The sequence below is a fragment of the Gossypium hirsutum genome, chromosome D06 (assembly GCF_007990345.1).
Source record: "Gossypium hirsutum isolate 1008001.06 chromosome D06, Gossypium_hirsutum_v2.1, whole genome shotgun sequence".
In the NCBI taxonomy this organism is placed as follows: Eukaryota; Viridiplantae; Streptophyta; class Magnoliopsida; order Malvales; family Malvaceae; genus Gossypium; species Gossypium hirsutum.
Genome location: NC_053442.1, coordinates 56,049,111 through 56,066,844, shown reverse-complemented (window position 1 = coordinate 56,066,844; position 17,734 = coordinate 56,049,111). Strand labels below are relative to the sequence as shown.

General features: G+C 33.0%; 1 protein-coding gene across 1 annotated transcript; it reads right to left on the bottom strand.

The window, feature by feature from the left end:
- Positions 1-1,320: 1,320 nt before the first annotated feature.
- Positions 1,321-3,750, bottom strand: LOC107901933 (COBRA-like protein 10). Its single transcript, XM_016828117.2, has 2 exons — positions 2,878-3,750; positions 1,321-2,796 (listed from the first exon to the last, which is right to left on the bottom strand). Exons 1-2 carry the CDS (start codon positions 3,449-3,451, stop codon positions 1,382-1,384), a joined length of 1,989 nt encoding a protein of 662 aa, XP_016683606.2. The 5' UTR covers positions 3,452-3,750; the 3' UTR covers positions 1,321-1,381.
- Between the last annotated feature and the right edge of the window lie 13,984 nt (positions 3,751-17,734).

Sequence of the window (17,734 nt, the reverse complement as noted above, 5' to 3'; positions counted from 1 at the left end):
TTTTAAATTAAATTATATTTATATTTAGATGTCAAGTTAGTAATAAGATAGAACAAAAAGTATTTTCATCGATTCAAAAGTTTTTCTAAACTCGTGTTTTTATATATATATTGTACATATATATATTTTTTAATATTTTACTATATTCCTATACAACATTTGTCAACCCCTTACCTTATTTGTAGAGTTTAAAAACTTCATAGGCAGTATACCAAATATTATTCATTAAATTAAAGCAATTTTTAATGTTAAAATGAAACTTTAATAAGTATATCTATTATATAAATTTGTTATATATTTGTATATCTATACTATTTATAAAGTGATTGACTAAGTTGGTCTCACGAGTCAACTTAATATCAACTCAACTGTAAAATTACTAAGATACGCTTACTTTAAAGGGTAATTAATATTATTATAAGGGTATTTTCCTCTTTTCATACTTTTATAAATCTTCAAAAGAATAAATCTCAAAATTATACATGAACTTTGATTTAATGTGCAATTGTATACATAAACTTTAATTTGGTGCAACTATACACATGAAAGTCTAATCATGGTTCAAATGCATACTTGAAACTTTAATTTTGATTTAATTATACACATTTAAAGAAAGAAATACATAAATTTATTTTTATATTAGATAAATATAATTATTTATGTACGCAATATATAAACATAAAATATTGTTATATCAATAGTTGTGTTAATAATTTACAAGAATTGGATCAAATCAAACTTTCATGTATAAAATTACACAAAATCAAAGTTTATGTATACAATTGCAAATTAAACCATGGTTCATGTATAGTTTTGAGATTTATCCCATCTTCAAATAAAATAATTGAAAAAACATATTGACCATCAAACATAATACCAAACGCCGACTCAAGATTGATGAAAACACAATGATATATAATTTAATCTGTTTTTAAAATTTTAATATCGTACACATTTCACGTGTTATTATTAATTAGTTTTAAACCATACATTTTATTCTTTATTATATGTTATTTTTAAACATATATTTGTATTCTAAATATGCGATTTTCACATGTATACACCTGTGATAGAATTTTTAGTTTTTAATTAATTTTTTAAGTAATAAGATGACATAAAAGAACTGAGAAAAATTATAAAATTCAAAAAATACTCTAAAGTTTAAAGTTTAAACCATATCTTTGTTTCACCTCAAAAAGATGTTTACCATTTGAACATAGTAAATTGGGCCAGAAAGGTTGTTTGGGGCTTCTGTCTGTTATCCTACTGAAAATGAGCATGGGCCCAAAATGTTTAAACAAAAAGAAAATGGGCACAATATGACTCGCAAGATCAAGACCCAATTTCAGGTCGTCCATTAAAGAGTATTAAGCCTCAATCCTCAGTTGAGACATTGTATCAACAAGAAGCTCACAAATTTGCAAAGAAAAAGTAACGACAAACTAACACTGAATCGGATTCCAGTTGAAACTGGAATACGTGAAGGAAGTGCACATTCTTCACCATTGAAAAGGACCTTTGTTGGAAATCCATCTCCTTTAGCAATATCGGGCCATGTCTTTCCGCTCTTTTTAAAGGTAACAACAGATTGTTGTTTTCCGGGTACATCGGGATCATTTTCTGGGTCTGAACCGTTCTTCTTTCCAATCAAATAATTCATCCCTTCTATGCCTTGGATGAAGATGGTATTGTTGAGTTCTTTCAATAATGTTGCATTGAAAGAGAACATCCTTTCGTACCCAGAACCAGCTTTCTTGAACTGAACCGCAGTGAACCAGTTTTCGAAGTTGATACTTTTCCAATTGAAAAGGGTAAGCCGAGCCGCCCATCCTTGTTTGTAGTCCGAGGAGACGTGCCAATTTATGCTGACCCCACAGTTGTCACCACAAGGCAATGGCTTCGGGACTTTAAAATGTTGAATCTGCGCCCAGGCTTTGGCTTTCACCGATCTATTTTCGAATGGAACGAGAAGGGCCTCGGGAGGAAGAAGCATTGCCGGTTTGTTCGGATTGCATTTCGCTGTATCTTCACATCCACAGGCACAAGTGTCGCAAGGAATAGCTGACTTATTGTAGTAAGCAGAGAACGTAACACAACATCTAGAATTGTCTTTGGTTGGCCGTGAGATGTTGCAAACAATTTGCCAGCTAGCGATTGCATATTTTACTGCCTCAACTCCAGTGGGATCGGGGGACTGAGCAGGTTCCACTCTGATAGGTGCCCCACATCTATAATCTGGATTAAGATCCCCCACAATTTTCCACTTGTGGGGAGGGTATATGGTTGTTCTGTTCAAATCAGGTGGAATTTTGAAGACTTCTATTACGAAAGCTGACTTTGATTTGGTTGAATCCATGGTTTCTGGCAAAAGGGTGCCATTTCTGCAACAAAATGGTATTTTCCCCATCTGGGCGTCATCGGCTTTCTCCGGCGGCAAGTCAAAAAGGATGGGTTTTTTCTCGCAGTTCAATACTTTAGAAAAATCCATATCTCCGTAGTATTCCCCAACTTTACCATTTAAACAGCCTGAAATATCAACTTTTCGAACATAAGCACCTTTGAGTGAGTTTATAAATTCCCCTCTCATCCATTCCCAAGTCAAGTTCCAATGGTCCAGACGTCCCAAAGGGTGACGGTTCTCAATTGTTACCTGAGCAAGGTAGTTGTTTTTGTAGGCTTGACTAACATCATACGAAATCAAAAGGTCTCCTTTTTGTCGTGGCAAGAACTTTGTTTTTGTAGTTTTATTAGCTTTTAACTTTGGGTCCTTCACACAACATACGTACATTGAGGCTTCTGTGGATGAACAACATTGTTATGGTTAGGAAATCAAAATGAAAGTATATAAGAAAAAAAAAAAGGGTTTTAAGTACTCACTACGACGAGTCGGTGAAGGGCATTTGTATCCATCATTTGCAAGTTTTATTGTTTTAGGCATTGGATTCCCAGGTGGCTTCAGTCCGAACTGTGTGCCTCTGAGTTCAACTTTCACCTGAATTTTGTCCAACTCATTAGCGGTGTCGATGGAAGTTTCGAGATCGGTTTGAGGATATCCGGAGAGGTATGTTCCATTGCCAACAGGAGCTGGGAAATCCACACCACTCGTTAAAACTGCTCCTTTTGCTGAAACTAATATCTCCTTGTATTGAAACCCAATGAAAATCTTCCAAGCCTGCAACTCACTGGTTCCCATGTTCAATATGGTCACTCTGGACTTGAATGCCCATGATTGGGCTATTGTATTCTTCAAACGGGGAAACTCTTTTGTTCTAGAGATGAAATTGTACCAAATAAATATCCCTTTACAATGTTCTTGCCCTTTGGGAATCGTAGGTTGCTTTTCTGCCTCATCATCAGCCTCATCATTACCTTGTTGTTGGGCTAAAGAAATATGATTTGTTGAATGAAACAGAAACAACATGAAGGCTACTACTTTCCATGACAACTTCATATCTTCAACCCCTCCACCTCAGAGATAAACGATTAATTATCTTAGCTATTAGTTGTTTAATCTTAAATGATATTTGGGAACTGTAATGGAAACTGTTTGTAACACTCGGTTTTCTATGAAGGAATTGTTTCAGAGTTGTGCAGCGTGAGTGCATATGAAAGAGTAAAGAATAGAGGACGAAATTGAGAGAAAGAAGATGGAGGAAACATTGAATACAAATTATGGATGCTGCTAATGGAACTAATGTAGAATAAGTCAGCTTAAACCTCATCCTCTAAGTTAGCGATGTATTTGGATTAACAATCATCTGAATTTCGTAATTCTAGTAATGGCAGATGGTTTATGGAGCTTCATCCCCAAAATTTCTGAATATCTCCATGGTCTACATATTTATATGTTAAATAAAATAAATCATCTTATATTTATGAGAATAACTTAAATAAGAATGATCCTGAAAATTAAGGTTTGTAGGTACCAATAAAATTTTACCACGTCATCAAAATAAATTTTACCACATCATTAAAATTTAAAGACAAAATAATATTATAAAGTCATCCATAAAAAATTTATTTTATAGACCATTTTCACCCTATTATTCATATTGCCTTTCCAATTATTTAATGACATTTTAAAAAAATTTCATATTATTAACACATAATTTTGATAATTTTTTTACCCTGAACCTAAAATATAGAACTCCATACCATAAACTCAAACCTCGAACCCTTGAACCTTAAAACCAAACCTTAAATTCCAAACTCATAACCCATAACTGTGAGCCCTTAAACCTTAAACCTGAACCTTAAATCCCAAACTTTTAAACCTTGAACTTGAATATTGAATCTTGAATATTGAACCTTGAACCCAAAACTTAAAATTCAAACCTGAATTCTAAACCTTAAATCCCAAACCCTAAACTTCAGGATTTGGGGTTCAAAGTTTAAGGTTCAAGGTTCAAGTTCAAGGTTCGAGATTCTGGGTTTAGGGAAAAAATTACCAAAATTATATGTCAATAACATGAAAAAAGTTCACAAAATTTATTATTTTTTTAAAATTGGTTGCACAAAAATTAAAAAAAAATTAACTTATGAAAAAGGAATATTAATTAAAATTTGTAAAAGAAGATATTTGATATAAATGAGTATATAATAATACTTTGTTCTCTTTAAAATTTAATGATGTAGTACTATTTTATTGGTATCTAAAAACTATACTTTTTAAGATTATCTTAATATAATTTATTCCCTATATTTATATTTATATGGTAATCTTCTTAGTGTATATTTGTTAGTAATATTTTCTTTTCCCAAAATTTTCTATCACCAAATTAATATATTAACACGGCATATTATAAGCTGGTACTTCTCCTTAATTAAAGATTAAGCTGTTTTATTTTGCCCCTCCGATGGCTCAACCCTTTGACCTAAGTATACCAAGTTGTTCTCAATTGGTGTAAGATTATTCTTTGTTTGTTTTCTAGCAATTTTAATTTGACTGGTTTTAACTTATATAAATTTTATATATGGTTAACATCAGTCACTATTTTGTTTTTTTGAAAAAAAAAGCCAACAATTTATTTACAGAAATTTCTGTATGGTTGATAAATTATGAAATTTCTGTAATAATAGTCACTTTTTTATGCCAATATGATATTTTATGTTTTATTTAAAAGTTAAAACTCACCTTATTGATATGTGGCTTGTTATATCTAGCCAACTATGCCAAGTTTAGTAACTTATTGTGTTTAAGTGAAAGTTAAGGTAAACTTTTGTTCAATGCCTATGAACTTGCTAAGCATTCTATATGCTTACCTAGTTTATTTTCCCTTTTTCGTGTAGATCGTCACCTTGCAGAACACGTCAAGCTTGATCATTTTGAAGTTCACACTATCTTATCATCAAATCGGTAGTTTTTTTATCACTTGAGTTTTGGGATTGTGCCATGTATATAGGGATTAGATTTTAAGAAAGTGATCACTATCTTGATCATTTTGTGTGTTTGATATTTGTGGCAAATATTGAGTTGTTGAAAAGTTGGTATGTACCAAATGGTGTATGCATTAACTAATGTTTGATGTGGTTTAGTTGATGATTTTAAACTTGAATATGTTATTAGACATGCTAAATGTTGAGTATTGAAGAAATGGCAAGTTGAATGAATAGATGTGTATATATGCTTAAGTGCTTGAAATGAAAATGAAATAGTGTGGTGCCCCAAACCCGACTGGGACAATCCAACTCGAATCCGGCATGACACATTAGTCACCGAAGTGACCTAGAACACAACACAATATTTTCACATACAATTAACTATTCATTTACCTGTTCAACAATCAACGAAAGTCTTATGCATGCATATTAGCTCATGTGTAATCATAGGCAAATATTTAAAACCTAGTTGCATGCCTATCTAACGATTTTACTTGAATTAAAACATAGGGGCACAATCGACATTTCACGTCCAAAACATGCGAACATATATGTAACAACATTTAAAAAAGCGTATTTCAGTTCTAAAATCTTTTTAGGAACATTAGAGGAAGAATCGTTTAGATCTGATTAGTAAATTTTAGTTAATTTTAAATCAAATGTTTTAGGGACTAAATTAAAAAGCTGACAAAATAAAACTCAAGCATGTGAATTTCTAAAGCATTTCGTAACCATTTCAAAATTTGATTGCCTAACCGAAATTTTAGAACTAAAGTGGAAAGCTCAAAAAACTGGCCTTTGGAGTAAAGGCATCTCATTGGGACAACGCGATGCTACACGTCGCAACATGCCCTGGAGGGAGGCCCTCGTCCCAGCAACATGATAAGGGTTTTCTGACACTGAACCCACGTCCCAACGACGTTCGAATGTTGAGATGTTCTCTCGCATCTTCATGTGGCAGTCTAGCATATTGGCCATTGGAGTTCAGCATTTGAAATATCAATGGCTTGAGTTCAAAATTCCCAGATTGAATTGCTGGTCTAACAACTGCTAGTTGTAAATCATCAAGAAAAAGTACTACACAATCTCGTATGCTTCTATTGTGAATGTGAACATTTTGTACCAACAATGGGTTATGAACGTTTTGCTGTTCTATCGGGGGTATGGCTGCATTGTCCCCTGGTAAATTCATATTTCTTTGTTCTCGAAGTCTTTTCCAAATAGTTCTTTCAATTTTTGGATCAAATTCGGCAAGAAAATCCGAATTGCTTCGGGTCATAAAACACCTAAAATGAAATTGAAAAATTGCAAGAGAAAACAAGTTAGTGAATACTAAATATTATATAACGAAAACAAAGTCTAAAGACGCACAAGAACAAAAATAAACATTAAAAAAACACCAATCCCCGACAACGGTGCCAAAAACATGATCGGTTGTAAATGTCACAACAATAATGTGCAAGCGTACACTATTGATGCAAGTAAAATAGACAGATGTGAGTCTGTCGGATATCAATCCTACAGGGATGGTTGTCTTTTGTCTATTAATGTCGGTACAATAACTAGATAGAAACGAGATAAATTGTCAGGATAGTTGTTGAAACAATAACTTGAAAACAATAAGATAAAGTATGCTATAGATAAACTGGAATCCCCAACATGAATCTTCAGCAGTATACTAAGTACTCACAAGAAATAAAAGATAGGTAATTGTCGACACAATAAAAATTAATGTATATCTTACCAATGCCACTCTTTTATTTAATCTAGGACTTAACCATGCACATTAACCTCATCTTTCAATGATGGCAATATGGCACTATTAAGAACAAGTGGACTAAATTCCTTTAGTCCTTACTCAACTTCCGCTAAAATGTTTATTAGCTCAAACTGTCACTGCACCTTCTAGTGTTAGTGACTGCAATTACACTTCCATGTTTAAAACATTCAAACCCTCAAGATTAAATAATGAAAATAAGATTTAATAAGATAACATTTAACAATTCATTTATTATACTTCTGTACAGTAGAAAACATAGAGTAATCACTAGTGTTTTCAAAGAAATGAGAAATAATCAAATGGAGAATACTAATTCTAGGCTACTCAATTGGATCTCTCCATTTCCCCTTGCTCTGCACTTAGATCTCCTTGTAAGGAATGGATCTACATCAGTCATCATATTGGCTCACCCAAAGGAGGCTCAAGCTACCATGGCTACAAGCTTCAAAATAGGGTAAGAGAATGGTGGTCCAGCCAAAAAAATCTTCCCTTCATTCTTCTCACGTTATCCTTTTATTTTTTCCTCAACAGTACAGGTGTCCTTCTCTCATGATTCTTCTGTCCTTGTTCGTACAGGGTAGTTACACCAAACTAGACAGCTCACGCATGGTTGGCTCTTATTAAACATCTGTCAACTATGGCGACAATTCTAGATGCAATCTGGAATTAACTTATTCAGTGATGTTGCGAACATCTATTAACTGTGGCAAAAATTCTAGAAACAATCTGGAATTAACTCATGCAGCGACATTAATGCAATAAGATAGCAAAATTAAGGTTAAAATAGGCTAAGATTCACTGAGTTATAAAATGCAATTTACTAAACTGAACATGCTAAAGGTAACTAAATGGGAACAAATTAACCAATAAGTAGTAAGAAAACATATGTTTTTTCTAGTACAATCACACTTACAAGTGCAACAATAGTGCTGATTGAGCTATCATATATCAGACCTTATATGTTTACATTAAAAATCAATAAATCACATATTACATTAATTTATTTTCACAAATTACTTGTTGCATTAGCATCCCATATCTCAATTCATCTTACTTGGGCATAATTTTAAAATAAGGCAATAAGGTATAGGAAAGCCTTACTTTTGGAACTTTTGATAAGGGTTTAGGCTAATCCTAAGCTTTTGATTAATACTACGAATCGCGCATACCAATAGAAACTCTGAAATAGTCACTGATCTAACTTTCGCTTGGTTGCCAAAAACTAAAACGAGCTTCGCCTTGTATTTCGCTTTACTCAAAGATGGCTTCAATGGATCTAAAACTTCACAAACATATTATGCACAATATATATACAGATTACTAATGGTCACAAACACATAAAAAATCATACAAATACACAAATCCATCCTAGCTACTCTTTAAACCGAAAATTTCGACTAGTTTAACCGAAAATTAGATTTTTTCATCTAGACTTGTTTCTATTACTTAAAATCAATTCTAAACATCTAATTATTCACTTTATAATAGATCTAAACCATTCAAACACCTAGAATTTTAGATTTAAAGTTTCTAGAAATTTTGATGTCCATGAACACTTTAAACTAAAAAATCATTAAATCTTTCAAATATCATAACGATTGGTTAAAGTAAATTTAGAAACATTCTAATCTCATCAAAACAAGTTGAAAAACACTTAGAAATAGCGATTTATCTTGAAAACCTAAATTTTTCCATTAATGATCGATATTTCAGCTAAAATATAAAATTCTTGTTACAACATATCAAAACTCGATTTGAAAGGATACATCAAAGTTTAATAGAGAAACAAAATGTTACCTCGATTGAAAAGAAAAATGAATGATTGATTGACTTTCATGAAAATCCTCTAGAAAAAATGAAGAAATTGATGATGTGCTTGACAGTTTTCTTCAGAATTGAAAGAGATTTTGATATTTGGAAAAGATAAAATCACAAGGGTTAGATTATTTAGAGAGGAAATATATGGATTTGTGTTTGTGAACAATGGCTTAATTACTTTTGTGTCACTCCCATGTTTAAAATTTTCTCAAATTAGTCTCCATTCTCTAATTAAAAGCTTTTTCTTAATTCCTTTTAAAATTGAATTTATTTTTGAAAATTGTTTTAAGAAAAATATTTTCTGGTTACTTAATTCAGAATTCCTGAATCTAATTTTAGGCCATAATTCTGGAAACTAATCTCTTGCCAAATTGACAAAACCCGATTCACTAATATGAAATTACTAGGTCGAATTTTGGGATGTGACAAATGGCATGATTCCATATGACTTGGCTTAGGTAAAGATTGATAATTGAATGGTTTGGTTAGTTTATTTGGAATGGGATTTGATGTAATGTATGGAAATCAATAGTTGGTAATAGATTGAACCTATGTTGACATGGCTGAATGAAAATAGTTAAATGACTTGTTTTGGTATGAAATGTTATGTGTTTTGATATATTTTAGGTATGTTTTGAGTCAATTGAAATTGGTAATGGTTGAACATGTTGATAGGTATGTTTGGAAGCTTTGAAATAGGTACAAAATGGTTCATTTTTACCAAATATAGGGTCCTCATCCCGACAAGCAAGTTTCCTCATCACAACATCAATCGATAGTGACTCACGTCGCGATGTCAAGTGGCTTGAGGTCACGATGTAATACCCCAAAAATATGAATTTATGTTTTGCTCATTTTGTTATGAATACGTGAATGCTTCAGTGGTTAAGGATTTTGATTATGTGTTACGAGTCTTGGGTTCAAATTCTTGCATGAGCGAATTGGCAATATAAATTTTTTTATTATTTCTGTTGAACCACTAGATGGTAGAGTTTGGATGGATTTCGAATTGTGTAGGAAAACTAATAAGATATTAGAATCAAATTGGTTGGGTGATTATTATCTTTTATTATTATTTTAATCTTTTTATTTTATTTATTTTTCTAACCTTTCAAAAAAATAGTTTGGCAAGTTTCTGTTACCTCTCTTGTACACTTTTATTTCTTTATTTTATTTGTTTTATTTTTTGTTTCAATTATGTTACCATTCTTCCTTTCCCAAATTCCATGTTTTCTTTAATTTTTTTTCCCTTCTTGCTAAATTCTTTCATATCACTATATCTTCTTCTCTTTTTCTTGTTACTATTTTTTTGGAGGGGGAACCTTAATCCTTACTCTGTTTCCTACAAATCAGGAGGTAAGTTTTGTTTTTGTTCTCTTCTATATGCATAGGTTATAACTATTTTTAGGCATTAGGGTTGTATTAAGTTTGTGTTTTGACTTTTTGTAATGATTCTGATGCCTTATTTGGAGAAGAACGAGAGGCAATCGGTGGTCGTCCAATGGCTTAGACATTATTTAGTTGCTATTTTCTTTTGGGGTAAGTATCGAAATATGTTTTTAGGGATCGATTGAATACACTTGTGGTTGAATTCTTATTAAGTTTCATGAAATGTTACAAAAATTTGGTTGTGATAATTTTCGATTTAGGTGTTGATTTATTTAGTCTTGGAATCAGCGTCAGAAAACCTCCAGGTGTGTAACGAGAAACCCAAAAAATAGCGAACAGTGCCAGTTGAAAAACTACTCTATCGATGCCACACAGCTGTGTGGTATGCCATGTGTGACACATGGCCATTTTACATGCAGTGCGTTGGACTGTGTACCAGGCCGTGTGGGCCACACGGGTGTGTGGGCCCAAAGTTCTAAAATTTTCCCTAATGCCATAAACATCATTTGAATCGATTGTAAGCCTTTTGTAGGGTCGGTGTGTTATTAATTAACGTGCTAAAGATTTCTGCTACAAACCTATATATTTTGGAAAGTGTAAACTACAACGTTCTTAATAAATTAGTTAATTATTTACTTGGATTGACCTACTACCTTCGGGTTTACTTCAACCCGTTAAGATCCCCTTATGGAAATGGGAGCGGGTGACTATGGACTTCCCCTTAACACCCACTAAAAAGGAGAGATATCGAGTTTTCAATTGGCGACCAAGTCTTTCTTAAGGTATCTACGTAGAAAAAAGTCCTTCAGTTTATACGTAGAGGCAACTTGAGCCTTAGGTTTATTGGACCTTATCGGATTCTGAAACGTGTAGGACTAGTCACCTATCAATTAGAGCTACCTCTAGAGTTGGACCATATTTATGATTTTTTTCACGTCTTTATGTTGAGACGGTATTGGTCGGACCCATCTCATATTGTATCTGTTGAGGAGATTGAGGTAAGCCCAGATTTGACATTCAATGAGGCGTTAGTTCAAATTCTAAATTGAGACACTAGGGTCTTGAGGAGGAAGACAATTCCTTTGGTTAAGGTTTTATGGTGGAATCATAGTACTAAGGAAGTCACTTGGGAACCTAAAGATTTGATTCGACAACAATATCCTCATGTATTTGAACTAGGTAAAATTTTGAGGCTAGAATTTCTTGTAGGGGGTAGAGTTGTAATGCCCCAAAAATATGAATTTATGTTTTATTAATTTTTCCATCAATAAGTGCCTCCTTCAATTGTTAAGGGTTTTCATTATTTTTTAGGGGTCTTGGGTTTGAATCTTTGTGTGAGCGAATTTGTAATATATATTTTTATTATTTTTGTTGAACCACCAGATGGCAGAGTTTGGATGGATTTCAAATTATGTAGGAAACCTGATAAGATATTATAATCAAATTGGTTGGGTGGTTATTATCTTTATTATTATTATTATTTTAATTTGTCTATTTTATTTGTTTTTCTAATTTCTCAAAACAAAGCAGTTTGGCACATTTTCACCACATCTCTTGTACTCTTTTATTTTTTTATTTTATTTGTTTTAGTTTTTGTTTCAATTTGGTTGTCATTCTTTCTTTCCCAAATTCCAAGTTTTCTTTAATATTTTCCCTTCTTACTGATTTCTTTCATAACACTATATCTTCTTTCTCTTTTTCTTGTTACTATTAGTTTTTTTGGGAAACTTTCATCCTTGTTCTGTTGACTGCAAATGGTGGGGTAAGTTTTGTTTTTGTTCTCTTTTATATGGGTAGGTTATGCTTGTTTTTAGGCATTGGGGTTGTATTAAGTTTGCGTTTTGAGTTTTTGTAATGATTCCAATGTGTTTTTAGGAGAAAAATGAGAGGTAATCGACAGTCATCTAGCAACTTAGACGTTATTTAGTTCCTATTTTCTTTTGGGGTAAGTATCTGAATATGCTTTTGGGGTTGATTGAGTACGTTTGTGGTTGAATTCTTATTTAGTTTCATGAAACATTGCTAAAATCTGGATAATTATCAATTTAGGTGTTGGTTTATTCAGTTTTGGAATGGGCGTCAGAAAATCTCCAAGTGTGTAACGAGAAACCTAAAAACAAACAAATGGTGAAAGCCAAAAAAAACTACTCTGTCGATGCCACACAGTCTTGTGGTAGGCTGTGTGTGACAAACGACTGTGTTACATGTCATGTGTTGGACTGTGTGCCAGGCTATGTGGGCTATAAGGGCTGGCCATTTGGGCCGTGTGGGCCACAAGGGCGTGTGTGCCCAAAATTTTGATTTTTTCCCTAGGGCTGTAAATAATATTTGGATTAATTGTAGGCCTTCCATAGAGTCGGTATGTTATTAATTAAGCTATAAAACACGAATTCTGACCATCTATTAGTGAAATTTGTTGTAAATACTTATGTTCAAAATGAAATAAGATAGATAAAATTTGTAATATGCTATGTTTATTTGAAAAGTGTATATATGTTCTATGTCTGTCATCATAAGCATGTTCATTGTAGGCATATATTATATTTGTTAGTTTCGCATTTGCATCTGGGTTGGGTTTTGTTATATTGAGGAAGTACAAACAATTTAATAACTTGTCGTATTTGGTGCTTAACAACATATATTTCTGTAAACATTGATTAACTGGCAACTCAGCTGCAAATATTCTGAGAAATGTCCTATTGACGCTAAGTGGTGTGTAGGTTTGGATAGGTATGTAATACCCTATATGGTGTGTTGGAATGGTCAGAGATGATGTGTAGCGGATGGGGGTAAGATTCTTTATGTTTGCATCTCTTATGTTCTGATAAGCTATCATTGATATAAATATATAAACATGTCTGACTAATTTGTGTATGATGTGTTGCACACTGAGTTTCGAAAACTCACTTTCTATTGTCTGTCATTTTCAGGTGACCCTCAGACTTAGGGTGGGTCGAAGCAATAGAGCTCGGTTAAAACTTAATTAGTTAATTATTCTATTTTTTTTGGTTTTATGGGTTTTGTTATTTCTAGACTGTTTGGACATTTTGGGACTATTCGCTTTTTGAATTTTGTTTTTGTTATCTTTTTCTTTTTCACTAGAAATTGTTTACACATTTTTAAATTGACAACATTCATTTTACATGCAAAATTTTATATTTTCAAACAACAAATCGTGTTTTAGTAAAATTAACGTGCTAAAGATTTCCTCTGCAAACCTATATATTTTGGAAAGTGTAAACTACAACATTTTTAATAAATTAGTTAATGACTGACTTGGATTGACCAACTACCTTTAGGTTTGTTTCAACCTGTTAAGATCCCCCTAAGGAAATGGGAGTGGGTAACTATGGACTTCGTTAGTGGGTTGCCCTTAACACCCACTAAGAAGGATTTTGTTTGGGTCGTCGTGGATCGTTTGACCAAGTTCATTCATTTTATTCCTATTAGGACAAACTATCCTTTTCAGAAACTAGCTAAGTTGTATGTTTTCGAGATCATTAGACTTCATGGAGCTTCAATCTCGATTATTTCTAATAGAGATCCTCGCTTTACTTCTCAATTTTAGAGGAAGCTTCATGAAGCTCTGAGTTCTATATTGGACTTCAGTACTGCATTTCATCCTCAAATATATAGACACTCTGAGAGGGTTATTCAGATACTGGAGGATATGTTGCAAAGTTGCGACATTGATTTCCAAAGTAGTTAAGAGGAATTTCTTCCATTGGTTGAGTTTGCATATAATAATAGTTTCCAACCCAGTATTTAGATGGCACCTTACGAGGTTTTGTATTGTCGTAAGTGTCGTACCTCATTGTGCTAAACTGAGTTAGGTGAGTGACAAGTTTTGGGTCCTGAGTTGGTTTCTAAGGCTAAGGATAAATTTAGACTAATACAGGATCGTATTAAGGCAGCTTCTGATAGATAGAAGTCTTATTCGAATCTGAAAAGGAGAGATATCGAGTATTCAATTGGTGACTAAGTGTTTCTTAGGGTATCTACGAGGAAAAGGTCCTTCGGTTTGGACGTAGAGGCAAGTTGAACCCTAGGTTTATTGAACCTTATCGGATTCTGAAACGTATGGGACCGGTCACCTATTAGTTAAAGCTACCTCTAGAGTTGGACCGCATTCATGTTGTTTTTCACGTCTCTATGTTGAAACGGTATCACTCGAACCCATCTCATATTGTATTTGTTGAGGAGATTGAGGTAAGCTTGGATTTGACATTCGAAGGGGGCTCAGTTCAAATTCTAAATCAAGACACTAGGATCTTGAGGAGGAAGATCATTCCTTTAATTAAGGTTTTATGGTGGAATCATAGAACTGAGGAAGCCACTTAAGAACCTGAGGATTCGATTTGACAACAATATCCACATCTATTTGAATCAGGTAAAATTTTGAAGCTTAAATTTCTTGTAGGGGGTAGACTTGTAATGCCCCAAAAATATGAATTTATGTTTTGTTAACTTTTCCATCAATAAGTGTCTACTTCAATGGTTAAGGGTTTTGAATATGTGCTAGGGGTCTTGGGTCCGAATCTTTGCGTGAGCGAATTGGCAATATATATATTTTTGTTATTTCTGTTGAACCACCAGATGGTAGAGTTTGGATGGATTTCGAATTGTGTAGGAAAGCTGATAAGATATTAGGATGGATTTTGAATTGTGTAGCAAACCTGATTAGATATTAGAATCAAATTGGTTGGGTGGTTATTATCTTTTGTTATTATTATTATTTTAATTTGTCTGTTTTATTTGTTTTTCTAATTTCTCAAAACAAAACAGTTTGGCACGTTTGCACCACATCTCTTATACTATTTTATTTCTTTATTTTATTTGTTTTAATTTTTGTTTCAATTTCGTTACCATTCTTCTTTTCCTAAATTCCACGTTTTCTTTAATTTTTTCCTTCTTGTTGAGTTCTTTCATAACACTATATCTTCTTTCTCTTTTTTTTGTTACTATTTTTTTAGGAAACCTTAATCCTTGATCTGTTGACCGCAAATCAGCAGTAAGTTTTGTTTTTGTTCTCTTTTATATGCGTAGGTTATAACTATTTTTAGGTATAAGGGTTGTATTAAGTTTGTATTTTTATTTTTTTAATGATTTTGATGCATTTTTAGGAGAAGAACGAGATTTAATTGGAGGTCGCCCAACGACTTAGACGTTGTTTAGTTGCTACTTTTTTTGAGCAAGTATCCGAATATGCTTTTAGGGGTTAATTGAGTACATTTGTGGTTGAATTCTTATTAAGTTTCGCGAACTGTTACTAAAATTTGGTTATGATAATTATCAATTTAGGTGTTGGTTTATTCAGTTTTGGAATTAGCGTCAGAAAACCTCCAAGTGTGTAACGAGAAACCCGAAAAATAGCAAATGGTAAAGCCAAAAAACTACTCTGTCGACACCACACAGTCTTGTGGTAGGCCACATGTGACACATGGCCGTATGACATGTCATGCATTGAACCGTGTGCCAGGCCGTGTGGGCCACACAAGTGTGTGGGCCCAAAATTCTAAATTTTTCCCTAGGGTCGTAAACATCATTTGGATCAATTGTAGGCCTTCCATAGAGTTGGTATGTTATTAATTAAGCTATAAAACACGAATTATGATCATCTGTTAGCGAAAATTTGTTGTAAATACGTATGTTCAAAATGAAATAAGATAGATAAAATCTATAGTATGTTATGTTTATCTGAAAAGTGTATATATGTTCTGTATCTATCATTATAAGCATGTTCGTTGAAGGCTTATATGATATTTTTTAGTTCTTCATTTGCATCTGGGTTAGGGTTTGTTATATGGAGGAAGTGCAAACAGTTTAATAACCTACTGTATTTGGTGGCTCAACCACATATATTTTTGTAAACGGTGATAAATCACCTAATAAACTGGCAGCATAATTGCAAATACTCTCAGAAGTGTCCTATTGATGCTAAACGGTATGTAGGGTTGGATGGATATATAATATCCTATATGGTGTGTTGGGATGGTCGAAGATGGTGTGTAACGGATGGGAGTAGGATTCTTTATGTCTGCATCTCTTACATTTTAATAAGCTCTGTCAATGATATAAATATATAAACATGTTTGACTGATTTTTGCACGATGTGTTGCACACTAAGTTTCAAAAACTCACTTTCTGTTGTCTGACATTTTCAGGTAACCCTCAGACTTAAGGTGGGTCGAAGCAACGGAGCTCGGTTAGAACTTAATTAGTTAATCATTCTATTTGTCTTAGTTTTATGGGTTTTGTTATTTCTAGATTGTTTGGACATTTTGGGACTGTTCGGTTTTTGGATTTTGTTCTTGTTATCATTTTCTTTTTCACTAGAAATTGTTTATGCGTTTTTAAATTGACAACATTCATTTTATATGCAAAATTTTGGATTTTCAAACAACAAATTGTGTTTTTCCTAAATATTAACGTACTAAAGATTTCTGCTGCAAACCTATATATTTTGGAAAGTGTAAACTACATTGTTTTCAATAAATTAGTTAAGTAATAAATGCTTTCAAATAAACCTGATATTTGTGTAATCAGATCTTACGACGTATTTTCAAAATAAACAAATTCTTGAGGAGGACTCTAATTTTCAAAATAAATAAATTATGGATTTTCAAATAATGCTATTATCGAATTCGATAACAACATTTTATATCCCTTGTCCCAAGCTAGATTGAGCCTCTCATAGCATGCTCGTAACTCAACTTGAGTAATCATACAAAGTCCCAGTTCCTCATCCTTAACCGTGTTCTTCTTTCTCTGCCACTCAAACCACCACCAACCGTTGCACTCATTTCTATCGAGTCTACTTCATTCTTCCTCTTCATCATTTTCTAACACATCTCATTTCACTTATTTGTCATCCTCGCTCTTCTTACAAAAGAGCTCTCTACATTTTGGTAACTCCACTAGGGAGGAGTGATTGTACGAACTGAAAAACTTCAACACTTAGACAAACAAAAGACATGGATAGCTCTACCGGAAATCTAAACAATTATATTCCTACCTTCATTCAAGAATTATGAACATGATTAAAGCCTCTCAAGAGAGTGTCGAAACCATTTTTAAAAACAAAAAATTTAGGTTGTTGACTTTAAAAAATGAAAATTGGGAGTCGCCACCAATCTTTTATTAAGGTGTGATTGGATCACCTAAAAAATGGCTTTGGTCTACGAGTTTTAGAAAAACGGATCCGGGAGTCAGTTACCTACGAGGAACGATTAGCACCCTCGTAATGCCCAAAATTGGTACCTAGTTAATTAATTAGTGTCTTAATGTCGAAAATTTGAAAAATATAATCCTTAGCAAAAACTTAAAAACGTTACTTATTAAGACCCTTATCATTTCGAAGAAAGAAAA

Excerpts from the sequence above, each read along its gene's own strand:
- LOC107901933 (XM_016828117.2), bottom strand. The coding sequence starts at position 3,451 with ATGAAGTTGTCATGGAAAGTAGTAGCCTTCATGTTGTTTCTGTTTCAT. Across the intron at positions 2,797-2,877 it reads CCCTTCACCGACTCGTCGTA|AAGCCTCAATGTACGTATGT; the intron begins GTGAGTACTTAA and ends GTTCATCCACAG.